General features: G+C 35.2%; 1 protein-coding gene across 16 annotated transcripts in view; it reads left to right on the forward strand.

The window, feature by feature from the left end:
- Window positions 1-22890, forward strand: part of MAP2 (microtubule associated protein 2) — a 298127-nt gene that overhangs the window by 271184 nt on the left and 4053 nt on the right. For 10 of the 16 annotated variants that reach the window (XM_046018967.1, XM_046018965.1, XM_046018968.1 and 7 more), the window contains 4 exons: window positions 4086-4426; window positions 16441-16533; window positions 18646-18727; window positions 22728-22840. In XM_046018967.1, coding sequence (XP_045874923.1) covers window positions 4086-4426; window positions 16441-16533; window positions 18646-18727; window positions 22728-22840 — 629 coding nt within the window. The remainder of the gene's footprint in view (window positions 1-4085; window positions 4427-16440; window positions 16534-18645; window positions 18728-22727; window positions 22841-22890) is intronic. The other 6 variants (XM_046018979.1, XM_046018976.1, XM_046018974.1 and 3 more) reach the window with 1 other exon arrangement.

Below are 22890 nucleotides of genomic sequence, written 5' to 3' on the forward strand. Positions count from 1 at the left end.
TTATTTTCATAAACATATTTCTATTACAACAAGAATAGTTCCCATTTATTGAGCACATATAGATGCTAAAATCTGAAGACACATTTTTCATTCAATTTAAATAACAGTGCTGATGGTTAGGTATTAATAATCTCATTAAATCTACTGATAAGAAAAAAGAGAGTAACTTGTCCAATGCTACTAAGATAGAGAGTGGTTGAATTTGGTTTTCAGCCCACCGATAACTTCATGACCTGCCCTCTTAATATCTTCTTTATATTTATTTGGAAGAAATAGTACTAGAAAACTGCTATGCAGAATCACTTGGAGAATATAATCTCTGTCATTTAAGATCCATTAAAAATGGTAGAAATTGCAACTACTATCTTATTATAGTTGATTTTACCACTTCCTCTTAAAATATTTAATAATAATTGATCCACTTCAAATGTGACAATTTTGTATGGCACTTAAAGCATGTTTTTTGCCTAATAACGTGAAAATGTTTATTGTATTTAGAGCAGTTGTGACCTACACACCGCTTAGTTTCATGAAAAATTAACACTCTTTGAAATACGTGCCAGGAATACTTTAAAATCACTAAACTCTTTCATAACGAAAATATTCAAATGAAATAGCAAAGAAGGCATTTAAGAGAGTAATCTCTTGAGAAAAGATCTTAACTCCAAATATCTTCAGTTGGAATTGGGCATCAGTAATACAGAAGCTGTTCAGATAACTTTGAATTACGCTTTTATTTGTGGTTATGGAAGCAAAATGGCATTTTATCCATAAATCCACATCTTCAAACCACTGTGCACTGCCTTTTAAAGTGTATCTGCATACAAATTGTTTTTATTTCTGAACCAATCTATTTTGACTTTCTAACTCATGTTCATAAGCATAATGTATTTTATTATGTGGTAATGAACATAATTCATACTCTGATAATCTCGGGGCATAGGGTTTATTTTCTCTCTGTGTAGCAATAACTAAAAAGCATAGGGACAACTAGAAGAGCAAGCAATATGCCTCCTCCCATTTGCCCATCATCTCTGTAACTGCACATGTCGTGGCATTTTGTACAGCTACTGAAAAGAACTGAGAGAAACAAAGCTAGGCATTTAGCCCAAGTGGAGAGAAAGGCATTGTCATTGAAGAGTTGACAAGATTAATAAGAACCAAGATTAATAAGCTTAACAAAGTAATTCGTGAATATGTATTTTTCATAAATATTTTTTAAATTGTTTTATTCATTCAGATTTAACTTGGTTTCAGAACAAATAGGAAATGCTCAACTTTGTCATTTTGAAGACAAGAATATAATTTATTACACTAAAAATTGATTGTATCTGTTGAACAGTGGTGTTAGGGCTTAATGCTTTTGGTTTTTCTTCATTCTTCAGATGTAACACAAAACCTTCATTCCTTAGTTTTCCGAAGTTTAACGCCGTTTTCTATGAGTATAGAAATGACATTTACTTTAAAAAATTTGTTTCTTTTAAGGAAACTTGTTATGCACATGCAGAATATTGCTTCAGCTTAGTCTCCATGAAGTAAAAAAAAAACTCAACGCACTGATAAATTCTGAATCTAATTTGTACTATTAAAAAAGGAAATATGTTGAACTCCTACTGTATTCAGGTCCCACAAAAGGCATCAGTGTTAGGTATGGTGGCAAATAACAGAGAGAATATCCTGCTCCCCAAAAGACCTGAGCTTATAATATTAATAAGAATATTAATATTCTTATTAATATTAATATGACTTCATCACCTTCATCATCATGACACCAATATCATGATGAAAACATTTAAGGAAGAAATGAAGTCTCTGAAGAGATTTTTCTTTTTTTTTTTTTTTAAGATTTTATTTATTTATTTGACAGAGAGAGATCACACGTAGGCAGAGAGGCAGGCAGAGAGAGAGGGGGAAGCAGGCTCCCCGCTGAGCAGAGGGCCCCATGCGGGGCTCGATCCCAGAACCCTGGGATCATGAGCTGAGTCAAAGGCATAGGCTTTACCCCACTGAGCCACCCAGGCGCCCTGAAGAGATTTTTCTGAAGCACACAGTGACTGACTCGAACATCAAAAATCGGTCCGAAAACAAGCTATGTATGAAGAAAGTTGGATTTGTCTGTATCATCCTGGTCTTGAAATGTCCTTTCTGTGGAAAGTGATAAAAATCACAGAATACACACTAATTTATTGCATAGTCTTCTTATATCCAATTTCATATTTTTTTTTTGAAGATTCTACCTGTCATTTGCCCTTACGTTAAAAAAAAAACCCCAAAGGACACAGGACAACTTTCACTTCGTACATAAAAACTCTTCACTGAAAGAAGTGAAATGATTCTGTTTCTTCAGGAGACTGAACCCAGACCAATGGGTAAATAAATATTGCCTGTAGATTATAATTATCTGTGAAGCTCTCTTGAGCTCACTCTTTGTAATTATTTCAGCAAAGATTAATTATCCCCTTTCTCGGGAAGAACTTCCCACACCGATGACTCAAAGATCCCTTCCACTTCATTGATTTAAAAGTTAATGAGTTATACCTTTATCCTCTACAAAATTTCTAGAAGATTTATTGATCCTACAAAGTATACGTACTTAGTAATAAAAAATAAAATTCATGCCCTTCCTGTAAAACACCCCAAAAAAGTGAAGGAATTTGAATAATAAATGTAAACAATGTAAATAAGTGGCCTATTATTAAAATCAATGTGTTATTTTAAGCAAAAGATTTTTAAGGCTAAGAAACTAAATATCGTATGTGGCTTAGAATTTAGTATCATCTGGGTAAATGAGACTCAATGTCCTCATTTTTAAATTAGGAACGATAAGATCTGTCTCTAACTACTGTTGTTTGTTGGCCATCAAATGTTTGGTATTCACAAAAGAGCTTTGAAATCTGTAAGGTGGTGTAGACTCATCTATAGGATTACGCTTTCAAAAAAGTATTTGAAATGGCTTTCAAACACAGTTATAAGTTAATATGAAAGAAACATAGTATAGGAAAACGGGAGGAAGCAGTTAAATAATAAAATGACCCTAACATCAAGTTGAGGCGAAGAAATGCATCTCACCATAGCCTGTATAATTGATGGCAGGGAGGGGGGAGAGTATTAATTCAATTCCAAACTGCAAACTAGTAATGAAAATATAAGAGAAAACAATCAGACACAAGATTCACTGTGATTATGTTATTAAAACATCCCGTTTTTCTGGGGGCACCTGGGTGGCTCAGTGGGTTAAGCCTCTGCCTTCAGCTCGGGTCATGATCTCAGGGTCAGGGATCAAACCCCGCATCCGGCTCTTTGCTTGGTGGGGAGCCTGCTTCCTCCTCTCTCTCTCTGCCTGCCTCTTTGCCTACTTGTGATCTCTCTCTGTCAAATAAATAAATAAAATCTTTTTAAAAATCCCATTTTTCTAAGAAGAGAAATAGTATTTTTTGGTATTAAGAGCTGAGCCAAATTTCCATAAAAAGGAAATACAGGATACTGTAGAACAATGTCTGATGTAATTGCATAGATTTTAGTAAACACATTTGTAACTCACAGCGTTCCTCAATATAAGCTGAAAGAGTAACGTTGGAATAGAATTTAATAAATGACTTTGTACACAGGTCAAAATTATTGCCTGCAGTACACAGTTGTATGTCTACCTGAATCTTGGAATGAACTTATTGCACAAAAGAGCAAGTGATCCACACACCATTCCAGGAAATCTTTAGTAAATAGTAACCCACATAGAACATGAAGGGCAGACTCTTCTGCCCACTTACAGCAGATCCACATGCCTTAATGATCCCACAAGGGTAAAAAACTTGTGATGACTTCGTAATGAGAAGTAAGGAGAATCCATCAAAAAAGCCCAAGTTCTTTCTTTGCACGGATAGCAATGCATGTTCAAAAATGTCACCAGGTTATAAGCCTAAGAAAAGGAACTTTCACCTTTTGGGGGATCGTTGTAATCCGCAAATCTTCTAAAGTCTTCAAAAAGTCCATGTGTTGTGAGTTCCAACAACCTGAGGGAAGAGGATGTCGCAAGAATTTTCTGATGCTGTGGTGTTAGTTTGGTTTGGTTTTGTTCATTTATATAGGGTCAGAGCCGATTCGCAGAGCAGGAAAGAGTGGAACTTCCACACCCACTACCCCTGGATCAACTGCCATCACTCCTGGCACCCCACCAAGCTATTCTTCACGCACGCCAGGCACTCCTGGAACCCCGAGCTACCCCAGGACCCCTCACACACCAGGAACCCCCAAATCTGCCATCTTGGTGCCCAGTGAGAAGAAAGTTGCCATCATACGTACTCCTCCAAAATCTCCCGCTACTCCGAAGCAGCTTCGGCTTATTAACCAACCACTGCCAGACCTGAAGAATGTCAAATCCAAAATCGGATCGACAGACAACATCAAATACCAGCCTAAAGGGGGGCAGGTAAGAATCACATGAAAAACATACTTGCTGTCAGAAGTAAGATCCCACTAAAACCCCCTTCCTCACATTATAAACGAACAGTTCTTACCGTGAAAGGGGGTTGGAGGTGTTAAAATGTTACTGGTTGTGATTTATTGCCAAGAATTTAGATCTCGTCTGAGAAAGCTGGCTTATAAAATATAATGAAAATCACATGACATATCCATTCCTTCTGGTTATCGGGTAAATTTGATTTCCCCATATAGGAGAATCTTTCCATTGATTTCCTAGCCGATCTTTTCTGAATGGGTCTATTGCCCTGTGGACTTTAGCATAAGAGATTAAACTTACATTTCTGACATGAATTTGAGTGTTGTAGTTTAGATCATGACTGTGACCTCATTTGATGATCTTTTAGTGATTTTGCTTTTATCTCCTTCCTTTCTTCAGTGATTTCCTATCTTCTACCATTTCCCCATGTTCACTTCCAGATCAACATGGTTGACCAGATTTCTTCTCTGGCAACTCATGCTTAAAAATTGTAAAGGGTGGACATTCATGTTGATAATAGATAGTTCTGAATAGTTCTGATAAATGAAATTATAGGATAAGAACTTCTCCTTAAGATTAATTGTATTGAAGAGGGTTATTAGTAAAGCTCTACCTATTAATTCTTAACTTCAGCTCCAGTACAAACATTCACATTTTTTTGCCAACCAGGAGCCTTTGAATTTTTGCCTTGACCTCACTTGCTTCTATACTGTGTGTTTAGAGGACGCAACTAGCCTGGAAGGAGAGAATACAAATATCATTTTGTATTTCCTTTGTGATATTGATCTGCCTTTGGGATCATTTGCCTTTTCTTATCGCTAAAGAGATAAAACACCCATCTTGAGAGAAAGAAGAAAGAAAGTAATAATTTCCTTTGTATATCAACAAACTTGTGATGCCCTCTCAACATTCCCAAAAGACTTTCTTTTAACTACAGTGTTCTTTTCTGCCACTCTTTCTTGTCTATCTTATATTTTCTGTCACTGATTTTTGGTGTCCCTCTTAAATGCCAAAGAAAATGTATTTTCAGGCAGGTTTTGAAGAAAGATCTTGCCAAAATGTGAAGATATCAAGGACTCTTACTCACTGCTGAAACAAAAATTCAGCATTGCTTCTTCCTTTAGCAACAAACTTCTTTGCTGTCTCTCTGTGATTCTGTTCAAGAAAGCCCAGGGAGTTACGAAAAACCCACCAAAGGAATTGGGGGAAGCAGAGGGTGGTGATGGTGGTGGTCCATATGCCCTTTGTGGAATGACTAACGTTCTGTAATAATAAAGTCATAGACAAATGCTTTTTCATAAAAAGATGCTATTAAAATATGAGCTGTAAGAAATCTTTTTAAGTAAAACAAAACAAAAAACTAATTCTGCCAAATTTGATCCTGTGATTTCATAAATCTCATATTGCTCTTGCATTCCTCAGAGTTTTGCACATCCAAGAAAATGAAATATTGGGGGACTTTTGGAAATATCCAAATATAAAATATTTTTATATAAATAAAACATTGTTTTATTTATATAAAAATATATATGATAGACTAAGTTGAATAAAATCAATTTAGTGCCAACTTGAAAGTTTATCATTTTAATTTTTGATGAGATACCTCTTAAAATGGTGTAACTATTATTTAAATTTGAAATCCATTCTCTTTCTATAAATGTTCTTATATGTAGTATTTTCCTTATTTAAATGTGGGGTTTACTGGCTTATAGTCCAGAAAATACTGATACTGAAAATAATATGTTTCTTCATAGAATCACAAGGGAACATAATTTATCTCAGACATTTTCTTGAAACCACAAAGAAAATTCAACTAGAACAGAATAATTATTGATATAATTCTATAATATTTGGTCCCACTCAAATGACTCCTCAACGTAGAGAGGCATGAAGAATGGTTTTAGCCTGAGCTTTGCCAGAATCACTAAGGTTAAACCAATCCAAAAAAATTGGAATACTTCTTTTTCTTTCCGGTTCTTTACCATATCTATGAATATTTTTATGTCTAATTTCACTTGACTTCTGCTATACTCAGTAATTCATAAAACTGACATAAAGATGCCTTATTGTTTTGAACTCAACTAAAACTGCCTTAGAGATTGTGGTAATTAAGGACTAATAAAGACAAATGATACAAAAATTACAGAACAGAAACAGCCTTAAACTCACAGTGTCATTTGAAGAACATCTCTTCTTTCATAAGGCGAGTATTAAACCTGCTGAAAAATTATCCTGTCTCAACTGCAGATGACTTGGGAAAAAATCTACAACAGAGGAGTTATGAAGTGACTTTTGTTGGAGAACCAGGAGGTATTTCCACACTAAGATAAGAAACAGAAGGAAGGAAGATACTTGCCTCTATTTTGTGATAGATGGGATAATATGTTTAAATTAGAGGGGGAAATGAATTGGGAGATTGAGGTGCACCGCAGTTGAACTGTCTTTGTAGGAAAAATATATCACTTACCACTTTAATGTTATCCCGTTAAAAGCCTCAAACACAAGAAGTGAGGCAAGATTTTCTTTCTGTACATGTTAAACTACAGGTTTTGACTGGATTGTTAGAGTTTCCACTTCAAAGAATAACTAGGAAAACTTTTTATGTTAAAGCTTCTTAGAAATTGTTGAGATGATATGCTCAAGACCCTTGTTCTCTGATTAAGGATGCCTCACCACAGTCTGTTGGGGAAATTGAAGCTGCTGCCATGTTGTTCCCAACTGTAAACTGGATAAACCTAGGATGTTGGAATGACAGTGGTCAACTCAGAATCAATGACGAGGACAGGACAACAGCAGTACTTTTTGTAGGAGGCAAGTTTTGTAATAGAGATAGGCAGTCTGTAGATATTGAGAAAAATAGTCACACAATTCTTATTGATAAATAAGGGAGAAAATTTATAGATGTAAATTGCTTAATTCTGCTACACGGGCTCTGTTGTTATAAAATCCAGAGTGGTTAGATTGTGTGTGAATAATTTGATTTTAAAAGCTATATTATTGCTGTTTGTGCAACCACTAAGAATTGGGAGGGGAAATACATAATAAAAACTATATATGTGTTGGAAGTTCAAATGTTTTCCAATTTGGAAAGCCTTATTATTTGCTTCAATTTGGGCATTTACTGCTCTTCCATATGTATAGGTTGTATGCTCACAGTGATCATCACTTCTATTAAGGGTCTGATTTTGTATTCGAAGAGAGACTTCACTTTGTGGCTCAGTTCAGTGAGGCAAATCAATGCCTAATGGAAGAGATAAAAGAGTGATAACATGAGGAGCTTTACAGAAAGCAATAAAGTTAATCTTTTCAGCTGAAGCACAAATTCATTCTACTGGAAAGAACATACGCAATCTTAGATTCATTGTAGATAGTGACCTTGGTTAATTTAACTCAAGGCTCGGGTAAGACTGTCTTAGTAAGTGTATTAATTTAAAACTATTTCAATATAGTTAGCTCCCTATTTTATGTCAAATCTCAATCTAAATTTTAGAATAAGTAGTGTTAGCTTTTTAAGAACACACCTGATTGATATAAACAAAAGCAGGAAAAAAATTTCTCTAAATGCATGGCATAAAAAAATTAGGCAGGTACTCAGTGAATAATATTTCTTACCTTTTCTGTCAATGCATGGGCTTTTTTATAGGTGCTTTGATATATGTGGATTACTTTTACGTGCTTTAATAAGTTTTTTTTTTCTCCTTCAGCCTTAAGAAGATCAGTATACAAACCACAATTTTTGTGTACTCTTGTCATAGTTGAAAGTTACTGGTGAGGTTGTTTCACAAAGGCTGTTCCCATTTATAGTTGTTGGATAGGATGGTTATTACATAGGTCATGATCTCTGCAAGGCAGTGCCTGTGGATTTGATTGCTTGCCCTGTAAGTTATATACTTCTTCATTCATGGAGCAGTCATTTTAGATCAAGGGAACTAAAAGATGGTGGCATCTTCAAGCAAGTCACTCCAGTTCAAGAAGAGAACAGTACTTCTCTTTTATATAAAGAATCTTACAGAATTTGTCAATCTATTATCTTCCCAGTCAGTGTTGCCGTAGCATCTTTCTGCCTAGCAGAAAATCGATTTAGATAAATCCATTAGACTAGGACCTATGAAATATATCCTCACATTCTAGAAATAAAATAATTTATCTTCTATCCCTCACTTCTATATTAATCCATTGAAATAAGGAACATTGGCTATCATAGATATTCAGCTTCTCATAGTCTAAATTTCACATTTTCACAGAGTAAAAAACAGAAGTCCTTATAGTACCCACATCTTGCATATACAACTTCTAATAACATCCTTTAAAGTCGGAGCTATAAATTCAAGTTCTATAATTTTGTATTTAATGAAGAATCACTTTTCTACAAAGTATGCAATTTAATATACCTTAGTTATTGTTTGTTGGCTTTAACTTTGGTTGCGAAACATGAAGATGACAACACTTTATTTAATATTCCCTCCCACACCTCCCACACTGAGGTTTTATCACATCAGGATTGAAATGTAAGGGTTTTGATCCTTTATAATATTTATGTGAAATAATTTAAAGCAAATAATGTGTTAGAATAATACGCTACTGAAAAGTAGAGACCATTAAATTTGGAAAGTTTTGTTGTATTCTTATCATATCTTTTATTTTCCTACAACTGGCAGATTATTTTTCAAAATAATTCTAAAAATCAATGTTTTAAATAGAGTATATACACCAACTTGCAAATTCCCATAGATAATATCAAGGACATATAATGAAATACTAATTTTTAAATCTACCTTGGCATCTTTAAAATAAATGGTGTTGTCTTGTATTTCCTCAATAATTCCAGAAAGTCAAAGTTGTACATTCATTTTGCTCATTATTTATTCAACAGGTATTTATTGAGTACCCACTATGTTCCATACTATGTTCTGGATACTGAGAATATAACAACGGACAAGACAGACAAAAATTTTTGAAATTCCTACTTTTGCAGACTTCACATTCTAGGAAGAAAAACAAGTCATAAAATATTATATAGGAAAAAATATGTCACAAAATGAGAAAGGCAACAACAAATCAAGGAAGAGATTTAAAATATGTGGAGAAGAGATGACATGTCTTGATAGAATGAGTGGAAAAGTATCAAGAAGGTGATAATTGGAATATTTTAAGGAATAGCTGAACCCCGTAGATAACTGGGGGAGAGTATTTCAGGCAGAGAAAACTGCACGCGCAGAAGCCCTGGGGTGGAAGCAGACCTGGCGTGTTTTAGGAACACCAGAAACATCAGTGTGGCTGATGCCATGTCGATGTTTGAGAGTGGAAAGTTCAAGATAAATGATTCTTTTTAAATATCTTTATACCCATTCAAATAATAGGACTTTGCCAAGTCAAAAACCCAAGAGTCCTCTTTTCATCTCCTTGCCCTCATCCCATATCCTGGCCATCATGAAGTGCTAATGGTTTTGTGTCCAGAACAGCTCTTAAATCCACCCATTTCTCTTAGTCTGCTCTGCACCACTCTAGCACAGGATCCATTTTCTCTTGTCTGTGTCACTGCAGTAGTTGTTAAGTTTTTTAACTGGCCTCCCTGCATCTGTTCTTTTCTCAATCTGAAACACTTTGCATGGTGTAGACAGTGCTTCTCAACACACTTGTAATTTAGTATTCCATTGTATAATTTGTTATTTAATGTCTATCTTGTCTCACCTACTAGACAATAAGCTTCATGAAATTAAGGATGGGGTCAATCCTGTCCTCAGAGTTCAATACTTAGTAGGTACTCAATAAATACTTGTTGACTGAAAGTTAAATGAATGTGGTGGAACACCATATGCATGAACTTAATGAGTGGGAATGTTTGGTGCCATTACAGTTATGACCCAAAGAAATTTCCCATGTTTGGACTATAGTGAATTTTGGTTAAAATAATATTAGACCAGGGCATAAGGGCTGAGTTCCAAGCCCAGGTTTTTCATTATGTGACCTTAGATACTGACATCTCTGGTCCTTAGTTTTCAGACTTGTATAAGAATAGGAACAACTAGGGGCACCTGGGTGGCTCAATGGGTTAAGCCTCTGCCTTTGGCTCAGGTCATGATCTCAGGGTCCTAGGATTGAGTCCCACATCGGGCTCTCTGCTCAGTGGGGAGCCTGCTTCCCCCACTCTCTCTCTCTGCTTGCCTCTCTGTCTACTTGTGATCTCTCTCTGTCAAATAAATAAATAATATCTTTAAAAAAAAAAGAATAGGAACAACAAAATACACTTCTGTAGTACCATCTCATTTAATGTATTAACACCATCATAATGTAGCAATATCTCATTTAAACAAACTGTGAGGTCACTTTAAGCTCTCAAATTCATGGTTCTACTTAGAGTATGATCATATTTTTACATTAGAGCTCATTGGAAATATTCATTTAGTTAGTCTGATAGATTCTTTATTTGTACCACAAAGGGCAAGCTGAACTTGAGTAAAAAGTCAGTGCTTCTGAAGTAAGAGGAATGTAATTGGGAAAGAGGGAGCATTAAGAGAGGAAGGAGGGAAAGAAATGAGTGAAATGTAGAGAATTTTTTGATATTTTCTTATAAAGTTTTAGGCATTATCTTGAGACTTTTTTAGGCCTTTCACATCTAATTTGAATAAGTTGCTTTGAGTTTTATATTCAAGGAGAAAATGGAGTTAATGCTGGAGGCAAGTAATAAATTATACTGAAACTTTTTTTCTCATTATATAAAATTATGATGGCCACCACAATGAAGGATCTATTGAGTGCTAGTAATGTAGAAGTAAATTTATAAAATTATAAACTAAAAGAGAACTGAACATATTTAGATTTATTTCTCATTCACATGGATATCATTTTGTCAAATATTTACTAAGCTCCTGTTGCGAACTATATGACAAAAGGGGGGAACAAGACAATAAGACGTGGTCTCTACCATCTACGCAGGAAAGAAATGACTTATTTTTTTCATTTTTCATCTTCCCCTAGTGCCTTGCCCTTGTGTAATTTTTAAGTTCTTTCCAAGCCATTTCTTTCCATCTCATTGGGCTAAAATAAGTGTAAATAAGAAAAGAAATAAAATATCCCATGAGCTTTAAAATATTGTCAATCCAGCATAAAGGAAAGCTGTTCATTGAAATGCATTATATTGTATTGACAAGGTTGTATGTGTGTGTGTGTGTGAGAGAGAGAGAGAGAGAGAAAGTCAATATTGTCTCAAAAGAAAAGCTCCTTGATATCAAGGGCCCTGTCTTTATGCAAGACATAAAGACATAGCCGGTCGAACTATAATTCAAGTATCAAACTATAATTCAAGTATCATTTGTAGGGTAATGAAAAGTTTTGGAGCTAAGTTTTATAAACATTAATTATTTAAAGAAACTATGAAAAATAATTTCTATTTTAGGTTTACAAAGCTGAGACCTATAGAGTCCTTTTTTTTTAAAAAAAAGATTTTATTTATTTATTTATTTGACAGAGAGAGACACAGCAAGAGAGGGAACACAAACAGTGGGAGTGGGAGAAGGAGAACAGGCTTCCCGTTGAGCAGGGAGCCTGATGCGGGACTTGATCCCCCAACCTGAGCTGAAGGGAGACGCTTAACGACTGAGCCACCCAGGCACTCCTCGAGACCTTTTTTTTGTTTGCTGTTCATTTACAAGCCAAGCAAGAACTTAGGAACAACCTTGAATCAGGTTGTTTTCAAACAACTGAACAAACTCTTTAAAAGTCATTGCCTTTATGCTTGGTCCTCTATACCTTAAAATTCCTTTAAAAATTTAAACTGAAGAAAAAAATGTAATGCTAATGTTTAACAATGAGGCCGATGCCTAAACTCAATGTCTATTCCACCAAACAATTCTTTACAAACTTTTCAGCATGATTTATTCACCTCAAGGTTTTTAACGTAGTTCCCTTTTCTGTGCTGTGTGGCACAGCCTGCATAGAAAAATTTGTCTGACCCCTTAATGGGTCCTCCAATTTATCCTTTTCCTTTACAGCTCTGTGGAATTGTATGTTTTGACATGAAATGTTATTTCCATTTAAATGTGTACTCTAATGTATTTATTGCTTGTATTTGATCCATTGAGTTTTGAAGAAGTTACTGATCAGTATAGGCAGGGTTATTTAGAATTTGAAATAGACTATAAAGTTCTTATGCATTTTAATCTGGGCACAGTGTTGTTAACAGATTAATATTTGAAAAACATCATCTATTCCAGAGAGAACTTTCATTCTTCAAAAATATCTGATGTGGTCATATTTTTTCGTTGTTTGTTTTAGTATACGATATCTCAGGACTCTATATAGGATGGATAAATAGTTTTCATTAAAATTGAATGCTATGGAATGGGAAATACTTTGGGGAGAGAGAGAGAAGTGTTTTTTATAATGCAAGGATGAAGAAAGGCTTCATTTAAGCACTCCTGGAAAATGATGTAAAGCCAAAGGAAAAACTTAATCTCCAATAAAGTTGAAGGGTTATGGGCCACTACTACCCTTTCCAAAGAAAAAAAAGACATTCTTTTTAAAACAACATTGGATAAAGAAGAAAGAAATTTACAGCAATTGAGGTTCATACCTAGAGTGTGCCTGTAGAGCCTAACACTATCTTGTACGAGAGCCAAGACCAGAATCCAAACTTCTGGACCCCAGTTACTCTCCATATTTTGCTATCTTCAGCTGACATGTGGGTCTTTTGATAAAGAAAGCAGCATCAGAGAGTGTCAAATCAAAAACAAAACAAAACAAAATCAAAATCCCATTGCTTAAGAAATATACGTTGACCCTGTAATTAGTGCCTCTGGTTTATAAATTGTTTTACTAAAAGTTATAAATTAGGATTGCATTAGGATTTCATTTTACATTTCACATTTCCAACTAATGGTCTATAAATTGTTTTAGTAAAAGTTATAAGTTAGGATTGCATTTTCTTTCATTTTACATTTCACATTTCCAGTTAATCTCTAGTTGATGATGTATGTAAAGTCTGGCCAAAATGTAAAGTTTTGAGAAGAGCACTCAAAAAATCAAAATTCCTGAGAATCCTGGTTGCCTACCTAAGAAGTTTTGATGCATTTAATAGGAAATAGAGACTTTGGGAGAATTTTGAACAAGACAGAGCTTTAGAAAGATGAATCATTTGATTGAAATAATACATTTTTCCCTTCTACTCTGAATACAGAAGGAAAGATTGTCACACACTTTCAAATCACCCCATTTTGCATTAATAGTGCAACTAAAAATTTTGGTTGAAATTGACAAGAATAAAATGCGGTTTAGAGTTATCCATGGATAATGATTATTCAAATATTATCCCTCCATATCATGAATATAGAAAATCAGTTTATCAAATAAAGGTTTGTTGTATTTTTTTTCTAGACCATCTCTGAGATGTTAAAATAATTTTCTCTTGACATATAGGAAGACAAAGCTCAATGGAAATTTCTTCCCCCAAAAAGTTATTTTTATTTAGACTCATCCATAGAGCACAGAGAGTTAAAAACTTGACTCTCTGACTTAAAAAAAAATAATAGTAATCTGGAATAAAATTTTGTCCTTCATAGCAAGCGTCTATTTTTCTGTCTTATGCAATAGTTTCTGAGGATGGCTGGTATTTGTAGAATTCACTCTCTAAGCTGTTAATTATTGGTAGATAATCCCAGAGATCTTTGGCATGAAATAGTTTATAATTTTGCTAAAGCATAAATGTGCATCATACAGATTAGGTAAGTGCTCAGGTGCAAGTTGTCAGGCTAAAGCATGAATCTTGCTGAGCATCAAGCACCCAGTGCCCAAAGTGATTTCATTTCTGTCTGTTCAACCATCAAGCAAAATGCTAAATGTCATGCTCTACCTTATTTGAAACAAAGGAAATATACCCTGAAGCTATTGCAATTATGGAAATATATAAAGAACATGCCATTAACCCATGTCAAATGTCTGTTTCACATTATGATTAAAGAGATGTAGGTTGGGAAAGTCCCATCGAAAAAGGCCAGCTAATTGTTTCGCTAGAAAATCTATGATTCTCTAGAAAATCTGGGGAAAATCAACAGAAGGCAGCCTTTAAGGTTTAGGATTTTAAATTTTAAATTGTCTCTAAGTAATGCTGGCAATGTGCCCCCTTGGAGTTTGAATCATTTGTTTTAGAAATCATAAAAATTGCCAGTTGATTAAATGTTAGAGTCAAACGGATTCATGCAACTGAATTTGGAATTTCCATTTTTGCAACAAGTGAATCAGATTTAACATTTAGCTCTTGATCACTGGGTAATGAGTCACTTGATTGGTACTCTAATGATCTCTAAAATAAAATTTGCAAATGAAATATGCGGCCCTATATATCCCCAAGGATTAGGAAAAATGCCTTAGATGAATTCTATTTCATTGCCAAAATAGACACTCAAGGAAGATAATTAAAAGTATTATTATTTGAAATAATGAAATTATTTGCTTTCTAAAAATTATTTATCTAGAGGCTTTAAATGTAATGACCTCATTGACTTAAAGTTACTGGCATCTACATTTTATGTGAAACTCTTAGCATGTCACTGTATTTATTGTTAGATATGGACTCTGTGATAGTCCCCCCTTCTTTTTAAATTGGGGTTTTTATCATGCCCAAAAGAATGACCCAATCATCATATTTTCTGACTTCAGATTTTGACAAGAGGCCTTTCCCTTGGGCTGCCAATGAGAGCTGTCAATGATATTTCCCTGTAAGCGACAAGCTCTCTTGTCAGTGGCAGGCAGGCACAGCAATTTAAGCTTTTGGTTAAAAATAAGTCAGGATTCAATGTCATCTTGAATTTTATTTTCTTTTTTGCAAACACCAAGAGATGTAATACCATTCTTGGAGATGGCTGTATATCTAGATATATTTATTTAGTTTTTTTTTTTTTTTTAAAGAGGACAAACTTTTTTTAAAAGAGGACAAAGCATTGAAAACATAATTTCTCTTTAGCTATTGAGGGAATATAGGGAGAAGAGTCGAAGTAGCCAAAAATAAAATAAAGCAAACAAACAATAAAAATAAACCTTTCTTTCCATGCTTACATCCTCATGCGCCCTCCAAAACATGCAAAATTTAAGACACCTGGAAAATGCAACAAGAACTATTACTTTGCACATTACATTACACCAGAATAATATCTATTTAGATTTAGATTTGCTATTGTCTTCAAGATGAATACTGAACTTCCTGAAAATAGAAATAAAACACCTAACCTCAAATCTCTTGGACCTAGCCAAGGCCTGGACTACCTCTACATGACCTACTGTAAGTCCGTTAACTAGCAGACTTGATTTGCTCCCCTCTGAAATAATGGAAAGAATGCTTTGGCACCAACCATCCAAGTATTATAGCTGTGTATGAGCAGCTGTCAGAGAAAAGACTTTCAGGAGGCCCTGAGCCTCTTTGTTGACCCTCTTGGGAAAGCAAGGGTTCTGCTGGATGAATGAGAAGCCCATCTATAGCATTCAGACCAACCAGTCATGAACCTCACCTGTATTATGCGGACCAATAATACAATCAAGTGTACCAGGTGATTTATAACTGTGATGGTTGACACTGTAGGATTGAACAGGGGTAGGACAAGAACCACACTGAACTACACTATTGGACCTTTTATAGAGTGGAAACTGAGTCCCAGTGTTGCCCACAATATCAGAAGCCTCCCAGTCACAGATGATCCAACTTTTATTTTTCTTTTCTTCTAACTGTTTCCAGGTTACACCTGCCTATAAATAGATATCTAAAGCTTAGATATCTAAAGTTCTTGAGCATTTGGCCCTTGGGGACTCAGGGGACTAGGGACTCATATTAAATGATAGATCCGTTCTTCAATTCCAGTATTAGTTTTTTTTTCTCTTAAATGATTATGTAGGTGGAAGGAATTTTGGAGCCTCCTTGGCACCAACCCTTTCTGTCTCCCTATGCCAAGCATATTAAAAGAAAAATGCACAGTAAAGTTACCTCCAATTCCTTTTAGGTTAGGATTTTAAACAAGAAGATTGATTTTAGCAAGGTTCAGTCCCGATGTGGTTCCAAGGATAACATCAAACATTCTGCTGGGGGCGGAAATGTAAGTAGAAGCTTCTATTAGAAAGCTGTCTTGATTGTGTGGAGCCATGTACACAGCCAGGCCCCTGTCTCTTTTCCTGCCTCTCTCACAATACACACCTCCTACTTATTGCTGCTCCACAAGTCCCCTGGTCTGGGAGCTTGTCACCCTTGCATTTTTGCTGGTGGGCTTCCCATCCTTCCCTGAAAGATTACCAGCAAATTTCTTGCTTTCATTTGAGGAATAAAATCTTACAGGGCTGCATCATGTCTTTCAGGAGGATGGCAAACACACCTCACTTGCCAATTTTGTTTGCTGGCCTTTGGCTTCAAGGTTCTTCCTCATGTTGTCTCTACTCCCCTGCAAACATCAGCTGGGCACACACTTTTATAGCTCCATTTCAGTTACTCTTGAGGCAAAGACTGACATACATGAAAGTACCCAAAGGGTGTAATGTCCATCTTTTGTACATCAGTCTTCATGAGAGTTAGGATATCATTTGAAATAATTCAAAACTAGTGAAGCACTGTTCATCTGTCATTCCAAGTGAAAAGACTCAAGTCGCAGTATAAACTTTGTCTTGATGGGATTATTTTTTTCCTGTGTCTTGAATTGAATGGAAATAATATCTTTTGAGAGGAAGGGAACGAAGAATCCATATTTCTCAAGCCTAGTTGAGGCAGAGCTGAAACAGGCAAACTCGAGGTAAAGGAAGCATGGTTCATTACACAATACGAATATTAAAGGTGACCCAAGTTGACTCTCTATTCTACAGATCCTTGTCACCTAAACTTCAGATTCTGGGCATCTGTGACTCAAGAGTGTCAAGTCCAGAATTCTTGCCAGTTTAATAACTCTTGTCTCCTTGCTCCTCAACTAGGCAGAGATACAGTCAAGCAATGGAAGAGGTGACAAGCCAGTGCCTTCTACCAGGACCTGTCACCTGTTGCTTGAAGTAGTTGCACTGAGCCTGAAAATGTCACTGTCATCGAAAGTCCATAGCAAATTTTGCTAGGCTCCTTAAGGATGCTGAGCTTAGCCTCAGGATCAGTATTTGCATTGACATGGTGGCCCTCCTCCTTGTGTCCTGACTATAAGTGCAAATTGTGTGGTAGTCTTGCAGAAGCAGTCTCAGTCCTAGGAAATACCTGGAGGGTGTCAGAGGACAACCCCTATCCTCTCCTGCAGGCCCTACTGGCCAAAACAGCTAGGTGGCAAAGGATAAATTGAGATGACAATCTTAAAGTAGGTAGGGGAGCTTCCAACCTCCAAAATAGTTGTCAAACTTTCCTCTAGAGAAGAATCACTTGTTCAAATATGCAGATTCCATGGCCCCATTTCCAATTCAGTAATACCCTTGTACTTCTGACGCATTGGACAATGGACCACAATCGGAAAAGCACTGTTTCTAACACAAGAAAAAAAATGTTATTTTATAATTTTATAAATGTTATTATATTTATAATTTATTAATTTGTTATCATTAATAATTATAATTATTTTATATATAATATTTTAAATATAATTATATATAATTATTTTAAATATAATTATAATTATAAATTTATAATTTATTAAATTTATAATTTATAATTTTATAAATGTTATAATGGAATAAAATTCCATTTAGGCAAGACATGACCATTTTAGAAAAGCTTTGAGCTTTCTTCTTATATATAAAAGCAATGCTGGTTTTCTTGTATCTATGAGCAATGTTGGTCACTTTTATGTAAAAATCATTTTTTAAAGAGTAATTCATTTCTTCACTTGGCTTTTTGCTTATGGAAATGTTTAATATGGTGTGGCTTCATTCTGGGAGTGGAAGCTTGCCTTATTAATCCAGGTTTTTCTATCCTCTTGTGGCATGATCTCTTTTCTACTAAAAAAAAAATCTTCTGTTCTAGGATTTTCTTTCATTTTGGTCCTTCTTTCCAACCAAACATGGGAGGACACTGGGAGGTTATGTTTTCATGTGTGTGTGTGTGTGTGTGTGTGTGTGTGTGTGTACTTCAGTTTGGGTTTCTTGTGTTGTTGTATGTTGTGAGTATGGGTATGTTTCTGGATTTTATGTATGAGCTTGGGGACTTGTCCATGTCTCAACCATGTTAAGTGTATTTTATGTGGTTCATACAGGTGCAGATTGTTACCAAGAAGATAGACCTAAGCCATGTGACATCTAAATGTGGCTCTCTGAAGAACATCCGCCACAGGCCAGGTAAATAAATACTTCTCAGTAGTATGGGAAATATTAAATTGCTCAAGATATCAACAAGCAAATTTTTTTGTTTTAAAATTCCTAACTGGAAAAAGTCTCAAAATCCTGAAAATTCATGCTTTTATTAACGGAAACTTAAGGGAGAAACTTTAAGGCATCTTCATTTGGACAAGTAAATTGAATTATCACAAGGCCACATATCATAGGACAGGTTCAAAATTAAAGGTATATAAGATGCATTTATCCCTACGTGCTCGACATGCTTATTGGAACTCTTTGGAAATATATGGTTTATAAAATACCTTGGGCCATGTATTTATACATAATTACATGGATTGAAAGCAGCATTTCCAAAGATTTTTCATGAAGTATTTTGTTTACATATGTGAAGGAAAGATTGTGTTTAAGCAAAGCTAATGAAAGTATTTATCTGCTAAATTTCTCAGATCCTACAGTAGGTCAATAAGCATTATAAATCCTCAGCAGAATGCAGTGCTTAAATGACCCATCACTTGACACAGTGCTTGTACCAGCTTATTTAACCACTGGCCTCTTGTTTTTCTAGAATATTGTATAGGACTAGTGCTCTAGAGTACAATTTACATTCATACTTGTTGGGGATTTTTTCCTCTTCAAAGTGTAAATCTAACATATTATGTGTCATTTTTCTGAGTACCATTATTATATAGTTTTGCTAAATTCTACCTTCGTGTGTATTTAAATAATGGACAACTGTCAAATTTGTTATTTTCTTGAGATTATTTTGACACAATAGATACCATTGAATTATAGAAGGACAAGAGGCGGCCTTTTCTATGCTTGATGTCTTAATTAAGCCAGGTAATAAGTTATTCCCATTAATCACTGTCTCAAATGTTATCAGAAACAAAGTATAAGAAAAATCGAGCCTAAAAAGATTTCTAACCAAGAAAAAGATCACTAAGAAAAATTTATTAGTCGAAAAATAAAGGGAGATAGGCTAAGTTTCAAAATGGATAAATGCATTGGAAACATGTTTAGATGTCAGGTTTCACTTTGACAAAGGGTGTTGATAAAGCAAGTCAAGGAGTTAGAAAATACATATATGGAATCTCTATTGGTTCACAACCCTCTTGGGAGGGTACCAAACTGGCACAGGTACTCAGAAGACAGGGGGAAACCAAAGAAAGAGGCAGGCCATTCCAGATTAGTAGGTGGCAGTTTTAATAAGTAAAAGGGAACTTTACATATTAGACTTCTCTTGGGTAGCAGTATGATGGATTCTCACACCCACCCACCAAATCTTAAAAGTCTGTTGAAGAGGCCTTAACTGGGTTTAGTCATGCATCCTGTGTAGGTGTTCTCAACACCACATCATTATCTCAAGGCTCTGTCCTTGGAGCAGCTTGTTGGAGCAGAAAAGGCAAGCAGGAGAGAAAATGAGAAACCTCCAAGTACCCAGGTCCAGTTTTCAGGTCAATTAGTGTCATGTATTTTTGTAGATGTTCCTCAATAATCTCCAGTATTAATTTCAGAACCATTACCCTGGAATTAGCCTCTCTGTCATTCCTGAGGTGGCCCAGACATGGTCTCATACTGCATATCTTCACAGATATCTCTATATCTCAAGCTTACAAACTTAGTTGACCCTGTACTGCTGTGTCAATAGTATGACTGAAATATTTGGCCATACTGCCTATGTTCCTCCAAAATACAAATGAAAATATAAGATTTTTTAATTTAGACAGCAAGTATTCTATTAGCCAAATTCAACTGGACTCTTGTGCAGGAAAATGTGACATAGTTAAAGAAGTAGTCTATGTAAGATTTATTGGTCATAAAAGACTATTGTCATGGACTCCCACCTATTTCTAAATCTAGATCTTTCTTTTATAAGAACTGAATCAGATGACTAAATTCAGAAGGAAGTGTTAACACAATGATCCTTGACAATGGCAAGCTTTTCACAAAGTTACTTTGGAATGTGGAGTATCTAAGGAATACTTAGAAATAAATAAAATAAAGGAAGCAGTTCAACATGTGGAAGCCCAACTTTAGGACATATGGAGCTTGATAAAGATTATAGTCCTTCATAATTAGTGCTCCTGGTGGATGCCAGAATTCTTCAGAGCCAAAGACATAGATCTGTGAATACAAATGGGTTTCTCTAACAGTTACATAAAAATTTCTAGTAGGATTTCAATAAAAACAGATTTCTCAAGCTTCCTTTTCTGAATACATTTTGGGTCAATATTATGCTTTTTTCTCTCCCTCAAAATAGATTTCAATAAAAATTTTAACAGGATTATAACTCTGTCCAACATATAATCATGAAAGAAAGCTTGCAAAGGCCATTTCTATTAGTGGTAACAAAAAAGCAAAAAGATCCAAAGAAATCTGATCTCTTCAAGTTCAAACTCAACATCCTTCAGCCTCTAACCAAGATAAATATGTTTTATGAATCACTCTAATCCCATCACAACCAACACGTGAGACCCATGTGGCTAGGGGAAATGTTGGAAGAATAACAGTTCCTACAGTAATGCATATTTTGGCAGGGGGACAAGTACATGTCTCCTATAAACACAAGTTAAATAACACTGTGCACATCCTAAAGCTTCAGGAGAAGATTGAATGGATATATTTTTGAAATGTAATCTAATAATACCACATAATTTCAAGGGGCCCCTGGCCAGGTAGTTGGGTGTCATTATAAATGTCTGGGTATCATATGAGAAAAATACCACAAGGTCTAAGTCTATGAAGACTTAACAGGCCTTCTTTTTGATCTCCAGAAATACAAAAGCATCAAGAGTCCAAAACTGAAAAATCTTCCCCATGTTTCTCCCAAGTCAAAATCCTAAAAGAGAAGCAGTTATAATAGTAGATGATCATGTCATTTACCACTGGCCTTCCAAAGAAATGCACACACCCAAAACCAGGTTGGAAAATGAAAGTGAACGCAAATCTCAGTTGGAGAGGTACAGAGGTCTAATTTAGATTCTTTTCAAGTCAAAGACATCAGCAGACCCTCAGAGGTGTTCAAGGACAGACTAAAGGACAGTGGGTACCTACCAGGATTGAACTCCCTGCATTTACAAGCTGGGAAAGCCATGCAGAGATAGGGGCACCACTCTGCATTCTCAATGATCAGCAGATCCTCAAGCTTCTGACTAATTAGCATTTAAGGAAATGACGTGGTCAAAACTGCCTCCACATTATCAGATCAAAGTCAGTGTCAGATTGATCCTATGCCATCTGTACAAGAGTGGGATTTCCTAAGGTTCTCTTCCTATCATTCCATCTGCTAATGATAATGGGAAACTCTCAATGCTCACTGGTAATATACAACTTAGCTTCCAACTTCAATTTCATAATTCAAGCTATCAATGTTGAAAACATACAAATGAATATATTACCCATATGTGTACCATTTCTAACCTAATAGTTCAGTATTTTAGGCTTTTTGTTTTTTTTGGAAAAATGACCTATTACCATGAAAAGGAATAAAAATCTTCATTTCAACTTAATTTACTCCCAGAAGAGTAAGAGATTAAACGTTCCAAGTTTTAGAAAGGATGAAATACGATATTTTCACTGTGTTCTTTTTAGAATTTTTATTATACAGATAAGAAAAGCCCCTCTGATATTTTATGTTAGACATGGTAGATTATGAAGAAGAATTTATTAGTTAAAAAGCAAAGGTAGATATGATGTTTTAATTGGAAATTTATCTAAAATCAGATAATTTAGCTTCAATTCAGCTTAGAAGAAAAAGATATTAATACGTAGGTCAAGCCATATAATGACACAAAAAGAATGTCATTACCTTGGGTGATATGGGACAAATGGTACGGACTAGAAATTCTAAAAAATTCCTTTCACATCCATGGTTAAAAACGAGTAAATTAAGTCTGTGTTTTGTAATGATCTATCTACTATAATCATTTGGGGGAAATAAGCACCACAAGCAGAAGATGTTATTGTAGCAAAGCACTTAAAAGCCTTTCTTCTCTCACAGGTGGTGGGCGTGTGAAAATTGAGAGTGTAAAACTGGATTTCAAAGAAAAGGCCCAGGCTAAAGTTGGCTCACTGGACAATGCTCACCATGTCCCTGGAGGTGGTAACGTCAAGGTAAGAACCAACGTTGTGAGCTGATCCTGTCTTCTGTTTTTTAATTATTC

This window comes from Meles meles, chromosome 9 (genome assembly GCF_922984935.1).
Source record: "Meles meles chromosome 9, mMelMel3.1 paternal haplotype, whole genome shotgun sequence".
Lineage (NCBI taxonomy): Eukaryota > Metazoa > Chordata > Mammalia > Carnivora > Mustelidae > Meles > Meles meles.